Source organism: Thamnophis elegans, chromosome 4 (genome assembly GCF_009769535.1).
Source record: "Thamnophis elegans isolate rThaEle1 chromosome 4, rThaEle1.pri, whole genome shotgun sequence".
NCBI classification, from domain to species: domain Eukaryota; kingdom Metazoa; phylum Chordata; class Lepidosauria; order Squamata; family Colubridae; genus Thamnophis; species Thamnophis elegans.
This window is the reverse complement of record NC_045544.1, coordinates 5129187-5147121: the sequence shown is the minus strand read 5'-3', so window position 1 is coordinate 5147121 and position 17935 is coordinate 5129187. Positions and strand designations below refer to the sequence as shown.

General features: G+C 42.8%; 1 protein-coding gene across 1 annotated transcript in view; it reads right to left on the bottom strand.

Annotated features, from left to right (window-relative positions):
• The window catches only part of TINAG (tubulointerstitial nephritis antigen), a 45017-nt gene extending 34613 nt beyond the window's left edge, over nt 1-10404 (bottom strand). The window contains 4 exon segments of the mRNA XM_032215155.1: nt 719-833; nt 4860-4949; nt 7013-7076; nt 10059-10404. Coding sequence (XP_032071046.1) covers nt 719-833; nt 4860-4949; nt 7013-7076; nt 10059-10404 — 615 coding nt within the window.
• Nucleotides 10405-17935: the final 7531 nt, after the last annotated feature.

Sequence of the window (17935 nt, the reverse complement as noted above, 5' to 3'; positions counted from 1 at the left end):
CATTTCTGGGTTTCTTCAGAGGAGTCACACAGGTGATTCACAGGGCAATCTGTTCTGCTGCGCGAATCAATTGAGAAGGTGAAGCAGAGGTGGGTTCCTACCAGTTCGCACCTATTCGTTAGAACCGGTTCGTCAAATCTACCGAACTGGTTAGAAGAGGTTCCACCAGTGGACCCGGAAAGCAGGCCACACCTACAGAAGAGGTTCCAAAAAAATTTGAAACCCACCACTGCCACCCACACGCACAGACAGACAGACAGAGTGACCCAGAGAGAAAGAGAAAGGAGAAATAAATAAAGAAAAAAAGAAAAAAGAAAGAAAAGAATGAGAGAGAGATGAAAGAAAAAAGAAAAAAATGGACAGAGAGACAAAAGGAAGGAGGGAGAGAGAGAGAGAGAGAGAGAGAGAGAGAGAGAGAGGAACACACATGGCCAGCAAGCCACTCCCACCAGGTCACATGGCTGGCAAACCACTCCCACAAAGGAGGCCACACCCACAGAGTAGGTTCCAAAAAATTTTGAAACCCACCACTGAGGTGAAGGTAGGAAAATAGGGCGGGCGGGCGTTTGGGCCCATCTGATTGCCAGGGTGAACCGGTTCACTCCCAGCTGATCATCAGAGCTACCGATTCACCCGAACCAATCCGAACCGGTAGAATCTCAGCCCTGCCTTAAGTGATGTTTGCACTTTGAATAGAAAAGAGAGAAAACGGAGTTACCGTGATAGGTCGCATGTCCATCAGGGCAGCCGATGGGTAAAATGTGCCGAGCCGATAATTGAAACCTTCTTTCAAGCTCATTCCCCAGAACTGACTGTAGTTATCAGCTTTCCACCTGTCTCACAAATAGATAAAATGCATCAGGTATGTACAGTATGCGTAGTTTGTATTTGTATGCAAAGGTGTGTTTAAAATGCTTCAGATATGCTCTCCTTTACAAGTCTTTTTTCCAAATTTCATTTCAACTTGAGGGTAATGTCAATAAAGATGATTATTTTTTCCCCTACAATCAGTGCGCTTGGAATCAATTATTTCAGGATTCTGGAACTTACGAAGCACGATAGTTGATAATATGAATCTGTCCCATGATTTTACATTTTTATTTTTCATTTGATAGTTTTTGGATTTGACATAGACCTTAGTTTTTTTTTTTTTTTTTTAAATGTGGCCCAGGGGAGGGATGGGACCATCCAGGAATCCTTAAAAGGCCAGTTTCAAAATTCTACTGATCCTAAAAAATTCTAAAGATTCTTAATGATCCCATCCTTTCGCATACTAATCAACTGGTGAATGTTCTTCAAATAATAGGGAGCAAAATGGGAAAGCTGAGATGAAATGCAGGATCTTCTTCTCCTCCACTATCATAGCCAGAGGTTGTGTTAAAGTGATCTGCTTAGCCAATCAATTAAAATTCAAGCAATTGCATTCATTTGCACCATATGTTGAGCTTGATTGATTTGAATTTTTATTAGGGATGTTTTGGGTACAGGTAGTTGTTGTGGCCCCGCAGGAGCCGTTGGAGCTGCCACCAGACTCCGACAGCGAGGGGCCCTATGAGTTGGCTTTGGAGGATGTGGAGGACCCTGGACAGGGTTCTGACTCTGAGCAGGGCACAGAGAAGCTGGTTGGCCACCAGGGGGCGCCTGAGCCTTGGATCAGTGGGGAGGAGACAAGGGAGTGTGATCCAGACATCAGCAGTGGGGAGGAGCCAAGGGAGTTGTTCCTAGATGTGCGGCACCAGAGAGCTAATAGGCATAAGGAACAGTTACGCAGTTACAGGAGATAATTGCACTCAGCTGGTGGTCATTAGGCTCCTCTCCAGACTATAAAAGGAATGCTTGTGCACACACCTCTTTTGCAGAAGTCAACACATTAACTAATGTTGGAGAACAGTATTGTGAGTTTGGCTGGCTGGATTGCTGCCAAGGCTTGTCTGTGCCGGTTTGCTGCCAAGGACCTGTCTGTCCATTAATAAATTCCATAAAGTATCTTTGGCTCGGAGTGTTTTGGTGTGGGACGGGGGGGGGGGTCAGAAGAGGTAGTCCTCATCTTATAACCATTAGTTCAGCAATCCAGGGTTTTCCCCACCTCTTATGGCACCACATTTTCCGCACAATGACTGCAATAGGGAGAGCTACACAGGTGCCTTGCTTAATAACAACAACAACCTAATGGCCCTAGTTTTGGGCTTTTAAGTGGAGAACTACCTGTATGTGTTTGGCTTAGAACATTCTGGGAACAAAGCAGGGCTGGGTTTCTCGCCCCATTCCAACCGGATCGGTTGGAACGAGGCCGGCGGCATCCTCGCGCACGCACGCGGCGTCCTCGCGCACGCACGCGGCGCGCGCATGCGTACTAGCGTCTGCGCGATGCTCCAGCCGCTCCTGGAGGATCGCGCAGGCGCTGTATGCGTTCTGCACATGTGTGGAAAGCGCAGAATTCGTAAAAACCGGGTAAGGAGCGGACGCGGGTGTGCGGGCGCGGGCGGGCGCGGGGGGGGGGGGCTTCGCCGTTCCCGGAAGTTACTTACTTCCGGGTTCGGCGACCAACCGGATCGCAGGGACCGGTGCAAACCGGGCGAAACCCACCCCTGGAACAAAGCCTGCTTGGTTAGTTCATGATTCAGTATAGTGTGTGTATTTAAAAAAATGATGCTATTCAGTCACAAAGTTGGCCTGTTGTGTGAACCTAGCTAATATGAGGGTTGTTGGGTTTTTTTAAAAAAAATTTTTTAATGTGGCTCACTCAATATTGCATATTTTGAATACCGTCTGAAAAAGGTCTGCCTTGTTTGTTTGTTTATTTATTTATTTATTTGTTTGTTTGTTTGTTTGTCTTGTATGCCGCCCACTCCCGGAGGACTCCGGGCGGCTCACAAAAGACAAGGGAAAGAGGGGAATGAGACAAAGACAACATATTAAAAACAAAACCAACATTCACAATTTCCGTGGAGGTAGATGCTTCTCAGCTCCCCCCAGCCTGCTGGAGCAGCCAGGACTTGGTGGCTTTGCGGAAGGCCGGGAGGGTAGTAAGGGATAAAAACGTCTCAAGATTGCAGCCACAATTAGCTATGAAAGGTCCTAGTTAACATATATAAAAAAGGAACGAGATTTGGTCACCAGTTGTGGTTGTCACCTTGACTTTTTCTAGTCCCTGATCTGATGGCACCTTATTTAAAAACTTGGTGGCAGTACAATCTTTCATATTAATAAATAATAGAACTCACTTCTTCAGATGTATGGATGATTATTCTCAGTTAATAATTATAAATTCACAAAGACAGACTATTATTAGAAAGTGAAGCGAAAAAAACTATTAATTTCTGATAAGAATAATTTTTGGGGGGGATGATGGTGCATAAACCTATCAAAGAAGGCTGTTATCACAGCAGGAAACTAAAATTACGATTAATGTCAATGCTTTTTTCCTCTCCTGCGAAATCAATTAGATCAGAAGGGTGGGTGGGTGGGTGGGAAATCTTGGCAATATGCGTGTAGCACATTCCATCATTACATTAGGACGGCCACATAGATTCCTATCTCATGGAATGAATAATAAGGAATAAGAGTTATGGAAACAGGAAGTTGTTCCTTTTTGAAGTCATAAATTGCAAAATTCTAATATTTGCAAACCTAAAACTCTGGACGGTTCAGCTTTGTTGCTGTTTGGTGATTAACTGATTTTGTAGATTTATTTCTAAAATTAAATTACGTTAGAAAACCTGTATCGGAGTGGGCTTCAAAAAATTCAGCAACAGGTTCTCTGTCCAGTTGCTGGGTGGGCGTGGCCAGGGTGGGCGTGGCCTAATCAACCTCCTGCCTCATGTCGGGGGGGGGCGTTTTCGCCTTTCCAAGACTCCTGGAGGCTTTTCTTGAGCCTCTGGGAGGATGAAAGTGCTTCTCCCGGGCTCCGGAGGCCGTCCAGGAGGCCCGTCCTCCCCCTCCCTGAGCCTCTGTGTGGGCCCTGCACTTACTTCTTATCCAAAATGGGCCATGTGGAGACTGCTGGGAGGTGTGGGGCAGGTTGGGGTGGTTAAGGCCAGCCAGGAGTGGGATTTGGAGGTTCTCCCAACTGGCCATAACACTAGCTATGGCCCACCCCTGTATTTGATACAGGAATTCATATTACTGTAACGCGCTCTACATGGGGCTGCCCCTGAAAAGTGTTCGGATACTGCAGAATGCAGCTGAGCGAGCGATATCGAGTGTACCTAGATACACCCATGTTACACCTATCCTCTGTGAGCTGCACTGGCTCCCTATCAGTCTCCGAACGCGCTTCAAGGTGCTGGTTATCACATTTAAAGCCCTACATAGCCTAGGACCCGGATATCTGCGAGACCGCCTTCTGCCACATCCCAACGGCCGATAAGATCTCACAGGATGGGCCTTCTTCGGGTGCCGTCAACTGGACAATGCCGGCTGGCGGCCCCTCAGAGGAGGGCCTTCTCTGTAGCTGCTCCAGCCCTGTGGAACGATCTACCCGCAGAGATCCGGACCCTTCTCACCCTCTCGGCCTTCCGAAAGGCCACTAAAACCTGGCTATTCCGGCAGGCCTGGGGCTGTTGACTTCAGGAATGAGGTCCAGCCCCACCCAGATTGAGTGTATGATATATTGCTTTTTAATCTGTTTTCTCTTTCCCTATTTTTAACTTTTTATCTTTTTAGTCTTGTACTTTGTAAGCCGCCCGGAGTCCTTCGGGATTGGGCGGCATATAAATTCATTAAATTTACAATTTACAATTTACAATATGTAGCATTCACAAGAATTAGTATATTATGGCAACAATCCACTTGATTACTTTCTCTGTTACTAAAGGGGAAGCTATCTGCATCAGTGTCACATAAATCAAGATGCTTACCCATAGGTCCCACTGTTGATTTGCTCAATTAATTTGGGCTGAATGAGGCACGTTTTATCTGTGCATCTCCAATGACTGTTTACACACTCGCTGAAAGGAAGGGAACAGAGAATAGTTTTTAATGGGAAAAAAAAAGACAAAATTATGGAGAAGCAAACACTGTAGATGAAACAAGTAGATGGTTCTCAAGTGACCTGCTTGTGAAATTTTCATGCTCACTAAGCAATAGCAACAGCACTTGGAATTATATAGCATTTCACAGGGTTCCACCACAAAACCGCGCTCGACTAAACCGCGCCCGACTAAACCGCGTCGCTGATGTCATCAACAGGGCGACAACAGCGCGGAGACAGAAGCACACTGTAAACCCTAAACCTAAAATTAACCTCTAAACCTAAACCTAACCCCCTAAACCTAATCCTAAACCTAACCCTTAACCTAACCCTAAACCTAACCCTAAACCTAACCCTTAACCTAACCCTAAACCTAATCCTAACCCTTAACCTAACCCTAAACTTAACCCTAACCCTTAACCTAACCCTTAACCTAACCCTAAACCTAACCCTAACCCTTAACCTAACCCTAAACCTAACCCTAAAGCTAACCCTAAACCTAACCCTTACCTTAAGTTGAATCGGCTTGCTTTCAAAGTGCTATTTAAAGCGCCCTTCTTTCTCCGCGCTGGCTGTTGTCGCCCTGTTGATGACATCAGCGACGCGGTTTAATCGGGCGCGGCTTAGTTGAGCGCGGTTTTGATGGGTCACGATTTCACAGGGCTTTACAGCCCTCTCTAAGTAGATTACAGAGTCAGCCTATCGCCCCCAACAATCTAGGTCCTCATTTTACCAACCTTGGAAGGATGGAAGGCTGAGTCAACCTTGAGCCAGTCAGGATTGAGCAGTGAGTTAGCCATGCAGTACTACACTCTAAGTACTGCGACACCACAGCTCTTGTATGTCATAGACATAAGACCTAGCCAGGAAATCTAGGGCGTCTTTTGGAGAGCAACTGTCCTAGTTGGGAGGAGGCATCAAACAGGGAATTAGCCTAGACTCATTACATAAACACAAGAGGGCAAGATCTGACACCCCCAGAATGCCTTTCAGCTTAATCTAGGAGAACCTGTCAGTCTGGGAAGATTCCTATGAAATAGGTAATAGAACAATAAAGTAGCTAGCTTAAACTCTTTCATGTGTGGGTTTGGCTGTTTGTGCCTGACAGCACCTTACTGGTATTCATCTCCACATTTCTTTTTCCAGTGTAAATATTTATCAGGTGGGCAGTTCCATCTTCAAACTCCGTAAATGTAATCCTACAGTACCAGTTTATCCACATTGTAGCACCAGCAGTACAGCAACATATTTGTAAGTAATTCATGGGCTGTTTTGATGCAGGCTGGCAATAGCAATAGCAGTTAGACTTATATACCGCTTTATAGGGCTTTCAGCCCTCTCTAAGCGGTTTACAGAGTCAGCATATTGCCCCCACAGTCTGGGTCCTCATTTCACCCACCTCGGAAAGATGGAAGGCTGAGTCAACTTTGAGCCGGTGAGATTTGAACCGCTGAACTGCAGATAGCAGTCAACTGAAGTGGCCTGCAGTACTGCACTCTAACCACTGCGCCACCTCTGCTCTTCTATCTATCTATATAAAAATGATTGTGTGTGTGTGTATTTTCCAGCATAACTCTGGAACGCCTCAAGCAATTTCAAATAAACTTGGCACACAGATGACTTACTCTCTGGGAAAAAAAATATTGTGGGGGTAAGACACCCCTAAAACCCCTCAGGGTGTGTGTTTTGTTAACATATAGCCTGTGGTGCCTTAAAATGGCTTCTACTGTGCTGCTGTAAAATGGCTTCTACTGCGCAGCGCAGCAGAGTTGCCATGGTAACGGCTTCACAGTACTCCACAAGAGGGCTCCCTCTGACAAGAGGGAAAATCCAACATTAGAAATTACGTTTGTTCCTGACATTTCCCCCCCTATAAATAAATACCCGGGCAATACTGGGTTATCAGCTAATCCTTTGTAAAATGCTTTCTCTTTGATTTGCATAAATGAGGGGAGCATTCGTTCAAATTAATGTGAGTTTAGGATGACGGGCGTTTTAATCACTTGTATCACTGAAGATTTTTCATTCCTTTCACATTACCAACTGTTGCAGTTATCTTTAAATGTTGTTCCTTCTTCATGATGCTGGCCGTCTTTGAAGCAACCTGTCAACAGAACACATAGAAAAAGGAGGGAATAGTTAGAAAATTGCTCCCACCTTTAGTCATGTCAAGTGGAAGGCTTAATTTTTTGCATCAGTGAGCTGAATTAATAATTCGCCCTTGCAGAAAAAGGATGACTTAAAAGAAAAGGAATCTCTGTAAAAGGTGTTCAGAAGGATGCCCACCTGTGCAATCCTTGTAATGGAATTCAAGAGTCATTCTACTTTCCATTAACGTTGCTTCTATTTCATTCCTGAAGTACCGTTTTCTGAAAATAACTTTCCCTTCTCCGATTTTATGCTTTGTACTTCTTTTAAAAAGCTAGTTTGGGGTAGTAGTTAGGGCACCCAGCTAGAGACTCGGAGCCCTTGAGTTCCAATCCCACCATAAGCGCAAAGGCAGCTGGATGACCTTGGGCCACTCCAGTGGTGGGATTCAAATAATTTAACAACCGGTTCTCTGCCCTAATGACCAGCTGGGTAGGTGTGGCTTGGTGGTCATGTGCCCATGTGGGCGTGGCCAACTCAACATCACTCAGGTTGATGGGCGCTTCACCTTAGCTGTTACAATGTAATGAGGGTTAACCAGAGAGGCAGTTTCTGTAAGCAGGGCAACAAAGATTAGGCTAGAAACAACACTAGAATGTTTCCTTCCTGCCTTCCTTACAGGAATAGCTCTGTAAAGTGGAAAAAAGCAAAAGGAGATTTCTTCCAACAACCGGTTCTCTGAACTGCTTGGAAAGTTACCAACCGGTTCTCCTGAGTAGGTGCGAACTGGCTGAATCCCACCACTGGGCCACTCAACTCTCTCCAGATAGAGTAAAACAGATTTTAAAATCCCAGGAAATCAGTCCAATGGCCTGACTCAGTTTAAATATGTCAGAGCTGACAAACTGCAACCTTTTAATCTTCAGGCGCCACATCAACTATGTGGTCAGATGATATCGCTGTTACTAATCCTGTTATCTTGCTATCTATTTGGGTTTCGAAACAGCTGACATACTGTCAAAAGGATTCTCTTGAAACCAGCAGGAAACCTATCCAGCAATATTTAGTTTTTAAGTTAAAAACAGAAGAGAGTGGAAAAGGGCAGTTTAACAGTTAAATTTGACACGCATAGGAGCAAAGTCATTCCATCTATTCATTTTGGGAACAGTTGTCTGGCTGCTTAAAGCCTTCAGTCACTTGTGGAGCTGAGAAGATAGAGCTCTCAGAGGAATTGCTCTTTTTTAGCCCTTGCTAGCCACGTTTTTATTTTTATTTTTAGGAAAGCGAGAAAGACCCAGCTTCCCAAATGAGCAGAACTTATTAAAAGAACTGAAATAAAAGCTTCAAGAGTATGCTAATAGCAGATGAAGCAGCCGTGCATAGTAATACTGAATTTTAAACACTTTATTAGCTTGTATTAATAATGCAGTTTATTCTCTTCCATTTCCCCAATGCTGCTTTTATAAAAATAAAGAGGAATGGTTGATGTATTTTGTAATAAATGATACTAGTATTTTTTTTAAAAGATAAATGCAGGAAACTACAGTATAATTTCCTCTCTTTCTACACATTTACTGCAAGCTCTTAAGAATACTCATAACACGCAGCAAGACTGCTGGTGGCCCAATACTGGAAGAAGGAAGATTTGCCTACTATTCATGAATGGACACTAAAAGTAACAAACCTAGCAGAGATGGATAAAATATCAGCATATCTCAAGGACCATTCAAACGAGAGATATAAACTGGAGTGGAGAAGATGGATTGACTATACTCAAAATAAATACGGCACTAAGAAATTCCAGATAGTTTATGACTGAAGAAACAAGGAATGATATAATCTGTTTAGAGCTAGCCTAGCAAAGAGGAGTTAAAGCTCAAATGAAAGATGATACTAACTTCTTTTTTTAAGTTTATTTTAGAATATCTTTGTTAAAGATTTATACCCTGTATTGGTTCTGGGAAGCCGGGGGGGGGGGGGAGACTGGGGTGGGGGGGTTGGTTGGGGAGGGTAGAGGGAGGGAGGTAAACATTTGTAAAAGGTTTCTTTCTCAAAATTTTCAATTGAAAAAAAAAGAATACTCATAACAGAATAATAGAGTTGGAAGGACCTTTGTGCTCTTCTAGTCCAGCCCTCTGATCAAGCAGGAGGCCTTATACCATTTCAGACAAACTGTCTATCAAACTGTCTGTCAAACTGTCCAGTTTCCTCTTGAGAACCTCCAGTGCTGGAGCAATCATTACTACTGTAATGCGCTCTACATGGGGCAGCCCTTGAAGAGCATTCGGAGACTTCAGCTTGTCCAGAATGCAGCCGCGCGAGCGATTGTGGGTGCACCTCGATACACCCACGTTACACCTATCCTCCGCGAGCTGCACTGGCTGCCTATTGGACTCCGGACGCGTTTCAAGGTGCTAGTCATTACTTTTAAAGCCCTACATGGTATCGGACCTGGGTACTTGAGAGACTGCCTCCTGCCAATTACCTCCCTTCGACCAATCAGATCCCACAGATTAGGCCTCCTCCGGATACCATCAGCCAGCCAATGTCGACTGGCGACTCCCCGCAGGAGGGCCTTTTCTGTGGCTGCTCCGGCCCTTTGGAACGATCTCCCCGTGGAGATTCGGACCCTCGCCACCCTTCAGGCTTTCCGCAAAGCCGTTAAGACCTGGCTGTTCCTGCAGGCCTGGGGCAGATGAGTTCCCAGCCTCACTCGAATTGTTGACTGTTGTGTAGTTTTAATTTGTCTCTGTATCCTGTCTTGTTTCGTTTGTTTTTTGTATTGTCCCCTTTCCCATATGTCTGTTCGCCGCCCTGAGTCCCTCCGGGGAATAGGGCGCCATACAAGTCTAATAAATGGAATGGAATCACAACTTCTGAAGCCAAGCCATTCCAAGGCTCCTTCAAGACTCCAAACCTTTTTACAGCATTCAGTCGGTCACATTCCAGAAGGACATTAACTCCTCTGCCTGGTAGAAATGGAGGTGGGAGCACTTACCCCATTGCTGTTCCTGAGGTCTTAAATGCTCTGGAGCATGCTTGTGGCAAACCATCCAGAAGTCTGGGCAACAGTCAATAGAATCAGGCGGCTCCGAAGTGCAAAATTCATCACAGTAGCATGTGGCATTTCTGACATTGTATTGAAAGATGCAGTTGTCATCTCTGCCTGGGCAACAGCCTCTCAGCCAGCAGTAGCTTCTTCTGAGGGGAATTCTTCTGACTCTCTTCCTTCCAGAACAATCTGGAGAACAGTCCTTGTGTAGGGTATTATTTCTGGAGGCAAATAGCTCTTCCGTACAAATCATGATTGCAAAGCAACATAAAGCTAAATCCCAGGCCCCCATTCTTTCTTGAGTATAACAGCAAATTGCTATCAGGATGGCTGCCTCAGATGTTTTGAAACTCGGAGCAGGACTGTCTGAAGTGTTTATCTATGTCTACATTGATGTCAAAACTCCTAAAAAAAGAAGCCACACAGATTCAGCCAGCCGTCTGCCACAGGAACATTCTTAGTGTTGGGGAAAACATTTGTACTTTAACCATTAGTCAGAGATGCTATAAAATGCATTATTTACAAAGTTTTAAAAAAAACCAACTTAAGCATCATGAGGATGACAAATGCAAGCTGTCTCTTCGAATGGCCGGGAGTCTTTTTAAGATCATTTGGAACAAAACGATCGAGCCAATCCTTACTCTAAAGCCATTAATTGTGAAGTTTTGTATCAGTGTTTTTTGAGTTCTATCTCTACATAGGACAGCATAGCTTAAAGTATATGAAACTATGGAAATTAAGTCAAGGCCTAGGGGGTACAGTACTTCACTTACAAAGTCAGTTTCAAAGGTTTTGCTTACGAGGAGAGGAGAGAGTGTTAGGGATTTCCTTGTCAAAGACCAGTAGCAGAGGTGAAAAACATCCTATTCAACTTCCAGTAAGTAATTGTTATGTTACCTGTAGCAACATGGCAGCCATTTTGTGGCATATATTCAAAATTCTGAGCATGTCCACATATTGGCAACGGATATTTTTCTTCCCCATTTTATTTTTCTGTTCTGTATTTTTTCTATTGTTTTATATACCATTTTTGTTCTATTAATAAATAAAGGAGAAAAGTATTTTGGGCTCGCAGCCAGCTCGAGCCGGGACTGATAAAGACATTCCTTTGCAAGCTTCATTTGGCTTTTGTTTCTGAACGAACAAGGTGGGGGTCAGAACAAGCACCTATGGGTTGCACTAAGTGCAAATGGAGAAGGACCTCATAAGTGTCAAGTGCAAACGAAAATCAAAGATCACATTTCATTTTACAGATCATATCCCTCTTCTTCCCTCTCATACATGCACTACATGCCTTTTCCCCCCTTAAATTAAAAATGAAACGTCTTCATAAGTGCTAATTTCAATTCTGAGGGGTATAGTTCCTCCTCTTTGATCATTTTGATTCTCCTTTTCTTCCCCTTGTCCAGGCTTACATAAAATCTGTGTTTTACACTTTCATCAGAAAAGTATAGACGAGAAGACACAGAAGAAAGAGTAACTGCTTGTTGCAGACTACACTTCAGGGGTGGGTTTCTCGCCCTGTTCCAACCGGTTCGGTTGGAACGGGGCCGGTGGCATCCTCGTGCACGCGCACAGTGCACGCATGCGTACTAGCGTCTGTGTGATGCTCCAGCTGCTCCTGGAGGATCGCGCAGGCGCTGTATGCGTCCTACGCATGCGTGGAAGTGCAGAACTTGTCAAAACCGGGTAAGAAACACGGGTGGGCGGGTGGGCCCTTCGCTGTTCCCGGAAGTTACTTACTTCCGGGTTTGCCGACCAACCGGTTCGCGGGGACCGTCGTGAACCGCCTGAAACCCACCCCTGATACACTTCCTTTATTTTATTTATTGGCACGGCCAACGCTCTTTTTAAAAGACACAGCATCATTCAAATATAACAAGAGCAACAAATCCAGCTGGACACTTAAGGATTCCAGAGAAAAGGAGCTCTTCATATTGATGCATGAGTAAACACTGCCCCTGAATATTTAAACAAGATGAAATCCCAAGACCACATTTTAAAACCAATGGTCTAGGTCCAAGAATTACTATGTTTAACAACAAAGCCCAACATTGCATCTTCTCTCACAATTGTGTCACTTGACCTAGCTATTAAAAAGCAATTCGGTCCAAAGACAAACTTTACAAATGGACAAGTAAAAAGAGCAGCCATGAATACACGCCAGTTCTTGAAGTCCGTTGTTGTTTCAATGTTTATCCTAATTGTATTTTGGATTAACTTCCCCTATGTTGGGTACAGTGGTGGGTTTCAAAAATTGTTCGAACCTACTCTGTGGGTGTGGCCTCCTTTGTGGGAGTGGCTTGCCACCCATGTGACCGGACGGGAGTGGCTTGCCGCCCATGTGACCGGATATGAAGATGCCGACGACGCTTGTCAGAACCACCTTAAATTACCTCGCACACAGCACTGGCATGCATAAGAATAGGATGTAAACTTGTTTTTTAAAAGTCATCTTTGGTTTGCGTTGAAACAACTTCAACACACGCAATGTTCTGATTGCACCACAAACGCAGTAGTCATCCTTGCCTTTCACAGAGGCACTGAGTTTTATAAATAGGAGCATGATAGTGTAGAATAATCATATCCAAGGACCAGTGGTGGGTTTCAAAAAGTTTGGGACCTCTTCTGTAGGTGTGACTACTGCGTTTGTGGTGCAACACAGAGTAGGTTCGAACAATTTTTGAAACCCACCACTGCCCCATACCTTTCTTCTGCCCACGGGAATGTGGCATATCTAGTTTCTTATGAGGTGATGTCCAGTTGTGGGGCTTCGGATCTGAGGGAGAGCTTCTGTTTGTGCTCTTTTTGTGCATTTCGTCCAATTTGTGGATCAGTAGGAGAGGCAATGCGTGTCTCTACTAGAAAAGAGACTATTCAGCCCTTGATTCTTCCTGAAGTATTTAGGAGAATGCCTCAATGAAGCTTTGGAAAAGGTCCTAAATTACTATGCTCATGAAACACAGAAATCAGTTTGCTTTTTTATTCCATCAGGAAAAACAATCCTTGCAGAAAGAAGAAAATGGTGGACATTTCTGAATACTTTTACAAAACACTGGGCTGATTTACAGCAATGATAACTTCTGGATACCAAAGTTCAAATTCGAGAATTGCTGGCCAATTCTTCTAGCCAGTAATCAATAGACATAACAACACAGAAAAAAACGTTTTGTACAATATATAGTTTCATTTTATTTCTTTTGAAAACATTGCGTGATTTTTCCAAACAAATGATTTTTTCCCACTACAGATAGTAAATGCTCAGTCAACAATCTGGGATAAATATTTTCCTCAGTCAATCCACATCTCTCTGGAACTGCTGAATTTTTTGAGTCTGCTTGCCATGTGCTATCCTGTTTCCCCCAAAATAAGACCTCCCCGGATAATAAACCCAATCAGGCTTTTGACCCCATGCGCTAAAATAATCCCTCTCCCGCGAATAAGCCCTGCCCGAAAATATTGCCACACAGTAGCAGCCATGAGGTGACAAATCTCGCTGCCTCCTGCATGTCAAAAAATAATAAAATCTCCCCGGAAATAAGGCCAAGCACTTATTTCAAGGTTCAAAAGAAAATAAGACCCTGTCTTATTTTCAGAGAAACACGGGATCAAGAGTTTTTAGTATACACAGAAAAATAATGTTAATATTGAAACACTTCTACTTATTTCAGCATGGGTTGTGTGGCAGTGTTGTGCCAGACAGATGAGTAATTTTCTACATATCCTACATTATGTTTAAAAAAGAAAAATAGATGCGCATTCATCTCAACCCCAAAGAAGGAATATCCTATGTACAGAAAGCAGATCTCCAACTACAACAACTTAAATATTTGCAGTTCAAATATTATGTACAAACATTTTTTTTGTAAATACTCAACATTTTTGTGATCAGAAAAAATAATAATCATGGCACCAAACCAACATTTGAAGGTAGATTTAACTGCCTAAGACATTTGAAAGTAGCTTGAACACATTCTTTATTCAGAAATGATATGATTTCTGAACAGTACAGATCCTTGTTCCGGTGACAACTGTTCTTTCCCGCCTCATTTATTCTGATGAAAATTCCACAGTATTCAAGATGGCTGAGTTTATGATCTTTGCCATCCATCTGAAATTTCCATTTCAAAAGGCACAGCAACCAAATTCATTACACAGAAACCTACCAAATTCCAGATGATCCTCTGAATGGTGTGATGGTAGAATACTACAGTCTACAGGTAACGCTCGACTTAACGACAGTTCATTTCGTGACCGTTCGACGTTACAACAGCACTGACAAAAGTGACTTATGACCATTTTTCACATGTGTGACCGTTGCAGTTTCCCCGTAGTCACGTGGTTTGCATTTGCATGCTTGACAACTGACTCAGATTTATTATGGTTGCCGTGCCCCCGAGTGATGTAGAGGCGAGGTGGCGCAGTGGTTAAATGCAGCACTGCAGGCTACTTCAGCTGACTGCCGTTCTGCAGTTCGGCTGTTCAAATCTCACCGGCTCAGGGTTGACTCAGCCTTCCGTCCTTCCGAGGTGGGTAAAATGAGGACCCGGATTGTTGTTGGGGGCAATATATGCTGACTCTGTAAACCGCTTAGAGAGGGCTGAAAGCCCTATGAAGCGGTATATAAGTCTAACTGCTATTGTTATTGATGTGATCTCCATTTGCGACCTTTTGATGAGCAAAGTCAACGGGGAAACCAGATTCACTTAACGACAGTGTTCCTCATTTAAGAACTGCAGGGACTCACTTAACAAATGTGGCAAGAGAAGTTGTAAAATGGGGCAAAACTCACTTAGACAAATTTCTCACTTAGCAACATAAACTTTGGACTAAGTTGCGAACTTAAATTGAGGATTATTTGTGTAAGCAACTTTATAGCTTCACCCTAACCCATTTTACAATGTATATAGCAGTGGTGGGATTCAAATAATTTAACATCCGGTTCTCTGCCCTAATGACTATCTGGGTAGGTGGGGCTTGGTGGTCATGTGACTGGGTGGGCGTTGCGAACTCAAGGTCACTCACGTCAATGGGCGCTTCACCTTAACTGTTACAATGTAATAAGGGTTAACCGGAGAGGCAGTTTCTGTAAGCAGGGCAATAAAGATGAGGCTAGAAACGACACCAGAATGTTTCCTTCCTGCCTTCCTTACAGGATTAGCCCTGTCAAGTGGAAAAAAGAAAGCAAGATTTCTTCCAACAACCGGTTCTCCCAACTGCTTAGAAAGTTACCAACCGATTCTCCCGAATAGGTGCGAACTGGCTGAATCCCACCACTGGTATATAGACAATGTCGGCTATTGATTCTTTTCATAGCATAGTCCAAAATAGTACTTTTGAACGCCTTAAAATCTAGTTTGGATTTATTCTTATAAAAAGGAACATTTCCTCTATTATTCTTCTACCAGTCCCTAAAATTTAAGCGAGAGAATCATCTCTGTATCCTTCCCGAGCTGGAGTCAGGATGAGCAAAAGAGATTTTCCCTCATTAAAAAAAAAAAGATCCTAGGAATATACTTTGATGTAAGCTAGTCAGAGTCGCCTTGATGGTTGGCAAATAAATTTGATAAATAAATTAAAAATAAGTCCCTTCAGCCACTTCTCCCTGTCTTCTATCCAGATTAGTTTTGGTTGCTGCTTTTATTTTTGACGTCCAATTCCAATGTTTTTTTTTAATTGTGTTTTATCTTTTATCCTTCTTTATTTTGCTATATGGCAAATGATTCTTTTGCTTTGTTTCTACTGTGGGAGAGATCTGTATAATCTTCTCTAAAATAAGTTAGCATAGACTGTAACTAATGTGTAGAACAGCCATGCATTTTTAGCTGGATTATCCTACTCGTTCAGATTTTTATTGGTAATGTAATCAAGCTGTTTCAGCTGTAGATTTCTCCCTTTTTTCTCATTTTTAATTCAGACTTTTTTAAAAAAATCAGTTACAGTTGGTTTGCCAGGCCTATTGAAAAAAATTAACCCAGTTTTCTGTGTACCTTCTCAATGTTATCATACACTTTTTTTTTTAAACCAATCATGTCACTCTATTTTCAATGCCAGGATTTTTCACACGCCGCAATCCAGAATCCGGCTCACCTTTCTCCCCTGCTGATTGAATGTTAAAAAACAGAGTACAGGCAGATCTGTTTCCTACAGCGAAGTAATTATAAAAGTCATCTTTTAGGCTGGACAGTCATGGACTACAAACCATTTTGAATTCAAACCAGTGTGAAATTGGAAAGAGACTATTTTATTCAAAATGGGCTCTTTTAGTCATTATAGAACCATTTTGAACTTGAAGCCAGCTCTGTCAATTGTCTTTACCTTCAGGTGGTCCAATTGCCAATAGAAGCTAGCAATCAGATAGATAGATAGATAGATAGATAGATAGATAGATAGATGGATGGATGGATGGATGGATGGATGGATGGATAGATAGATAGATATGGATGGATGGATGGATGGATGGATGGATGGATGGATGGATAGATAGATAGATAGATAGATAGATAGATAGATAGATAGAGATAGATAGATAGATAGATAGATAGATAGATAGATAGATAGATAGACAGACAGACTTCCCTTTGAAGGACTGCTTTCCTGTTTCCTCTTTAAGAACTGCCCTTCTGCTTTTGTCCTTACTGTTGGTTTTTTTTAAGACACGGTAACAATTTTCTTTTTCTGAGTTGGTTACTTTGCCCTTTTTTAAAACAAGTAAATAAATAAGTCAACTTATATGTGCCATATTTGTCTAGTGGCTGTAATGTGAGGGGAATGGGGTATTAAGAAAAGTGTAAATATTTGGTGCCTCAGGGGAGAAAAGATATAGATAGATAGATAGATAGATAGATAGATAGATAGATAGATAGATAGATAGATAGATAGATGATAGATATAGGTAGGTAGGTAGGTAGGTAGGTAGGTAGGTAGGGAGAAGATAGATAGATAGATAGATAGATAGATAGATAGATAGATGTTAGATGGATGGATGGATGGATAGATAGATGATAGATAGATAGAGGGTAGGTAGGTAGGTAGGTAGGTAGGTAGGTAGGTAGGAAGGTAGGTAGGTAGGAAGGTAGGAAGGTAGGTAGGTAGGAAGGTAGGAAGGTAGGAAGGTAGGAAGGTAGGAAGGTAGGAAGGTAGGAAGGTAGGAAGGTAGGAAGGTAGGAAGGTAGGTAGGTAGATGATAGATGGTTGGATGGATGGATGGATGGATGGATGGATGGATGGATAGATAGATAGATAGATAGATAGATAGATAGATAGATAGATAGATAGATACCAGGTTTCAGACCAACCAGCAACTGATTCTAACTTCCTCCTTGCAAATTAGCCAAACTGCAATTAAAGCAAACCAGTGCAAAGCAATATGCATGCAGCAAGTTTATGATGGGACAGTCTTTTAGAGAAAGCTGGATGTGTTTAATAATCCAGTTGTGAACTGGATTATAGAGTTCAGGGATTCAGTGGTGGGATTCAGCCAGTTTGCACCACTTCGGGAGAACCGGTTGTTAAGTTTCTGAGCAGTTTGGTGAACTGGCTGTTGGGAGAAATCATTAGGGCAGAGAACTGGTTGTTAAATTATCTGAATCCCACCACTGGTTCAGGTTCACCGGTATAATGTCTAGGAGTATTAATGTCTTCCTGGACATTTCTTTCTGCACCCTCCACATTATGCCTATTTTACTGGGCTAACAGCGTTTAAAACATGAAATATGTGTAACGTTCAAGAAATACTTAACATTACCTTGCTATTTTTTTAAAAAAAAATCTAAAATGTTAAAAAGCAAAGTGACAGTCTCCAGCACCTTCTTTCGTTGGAG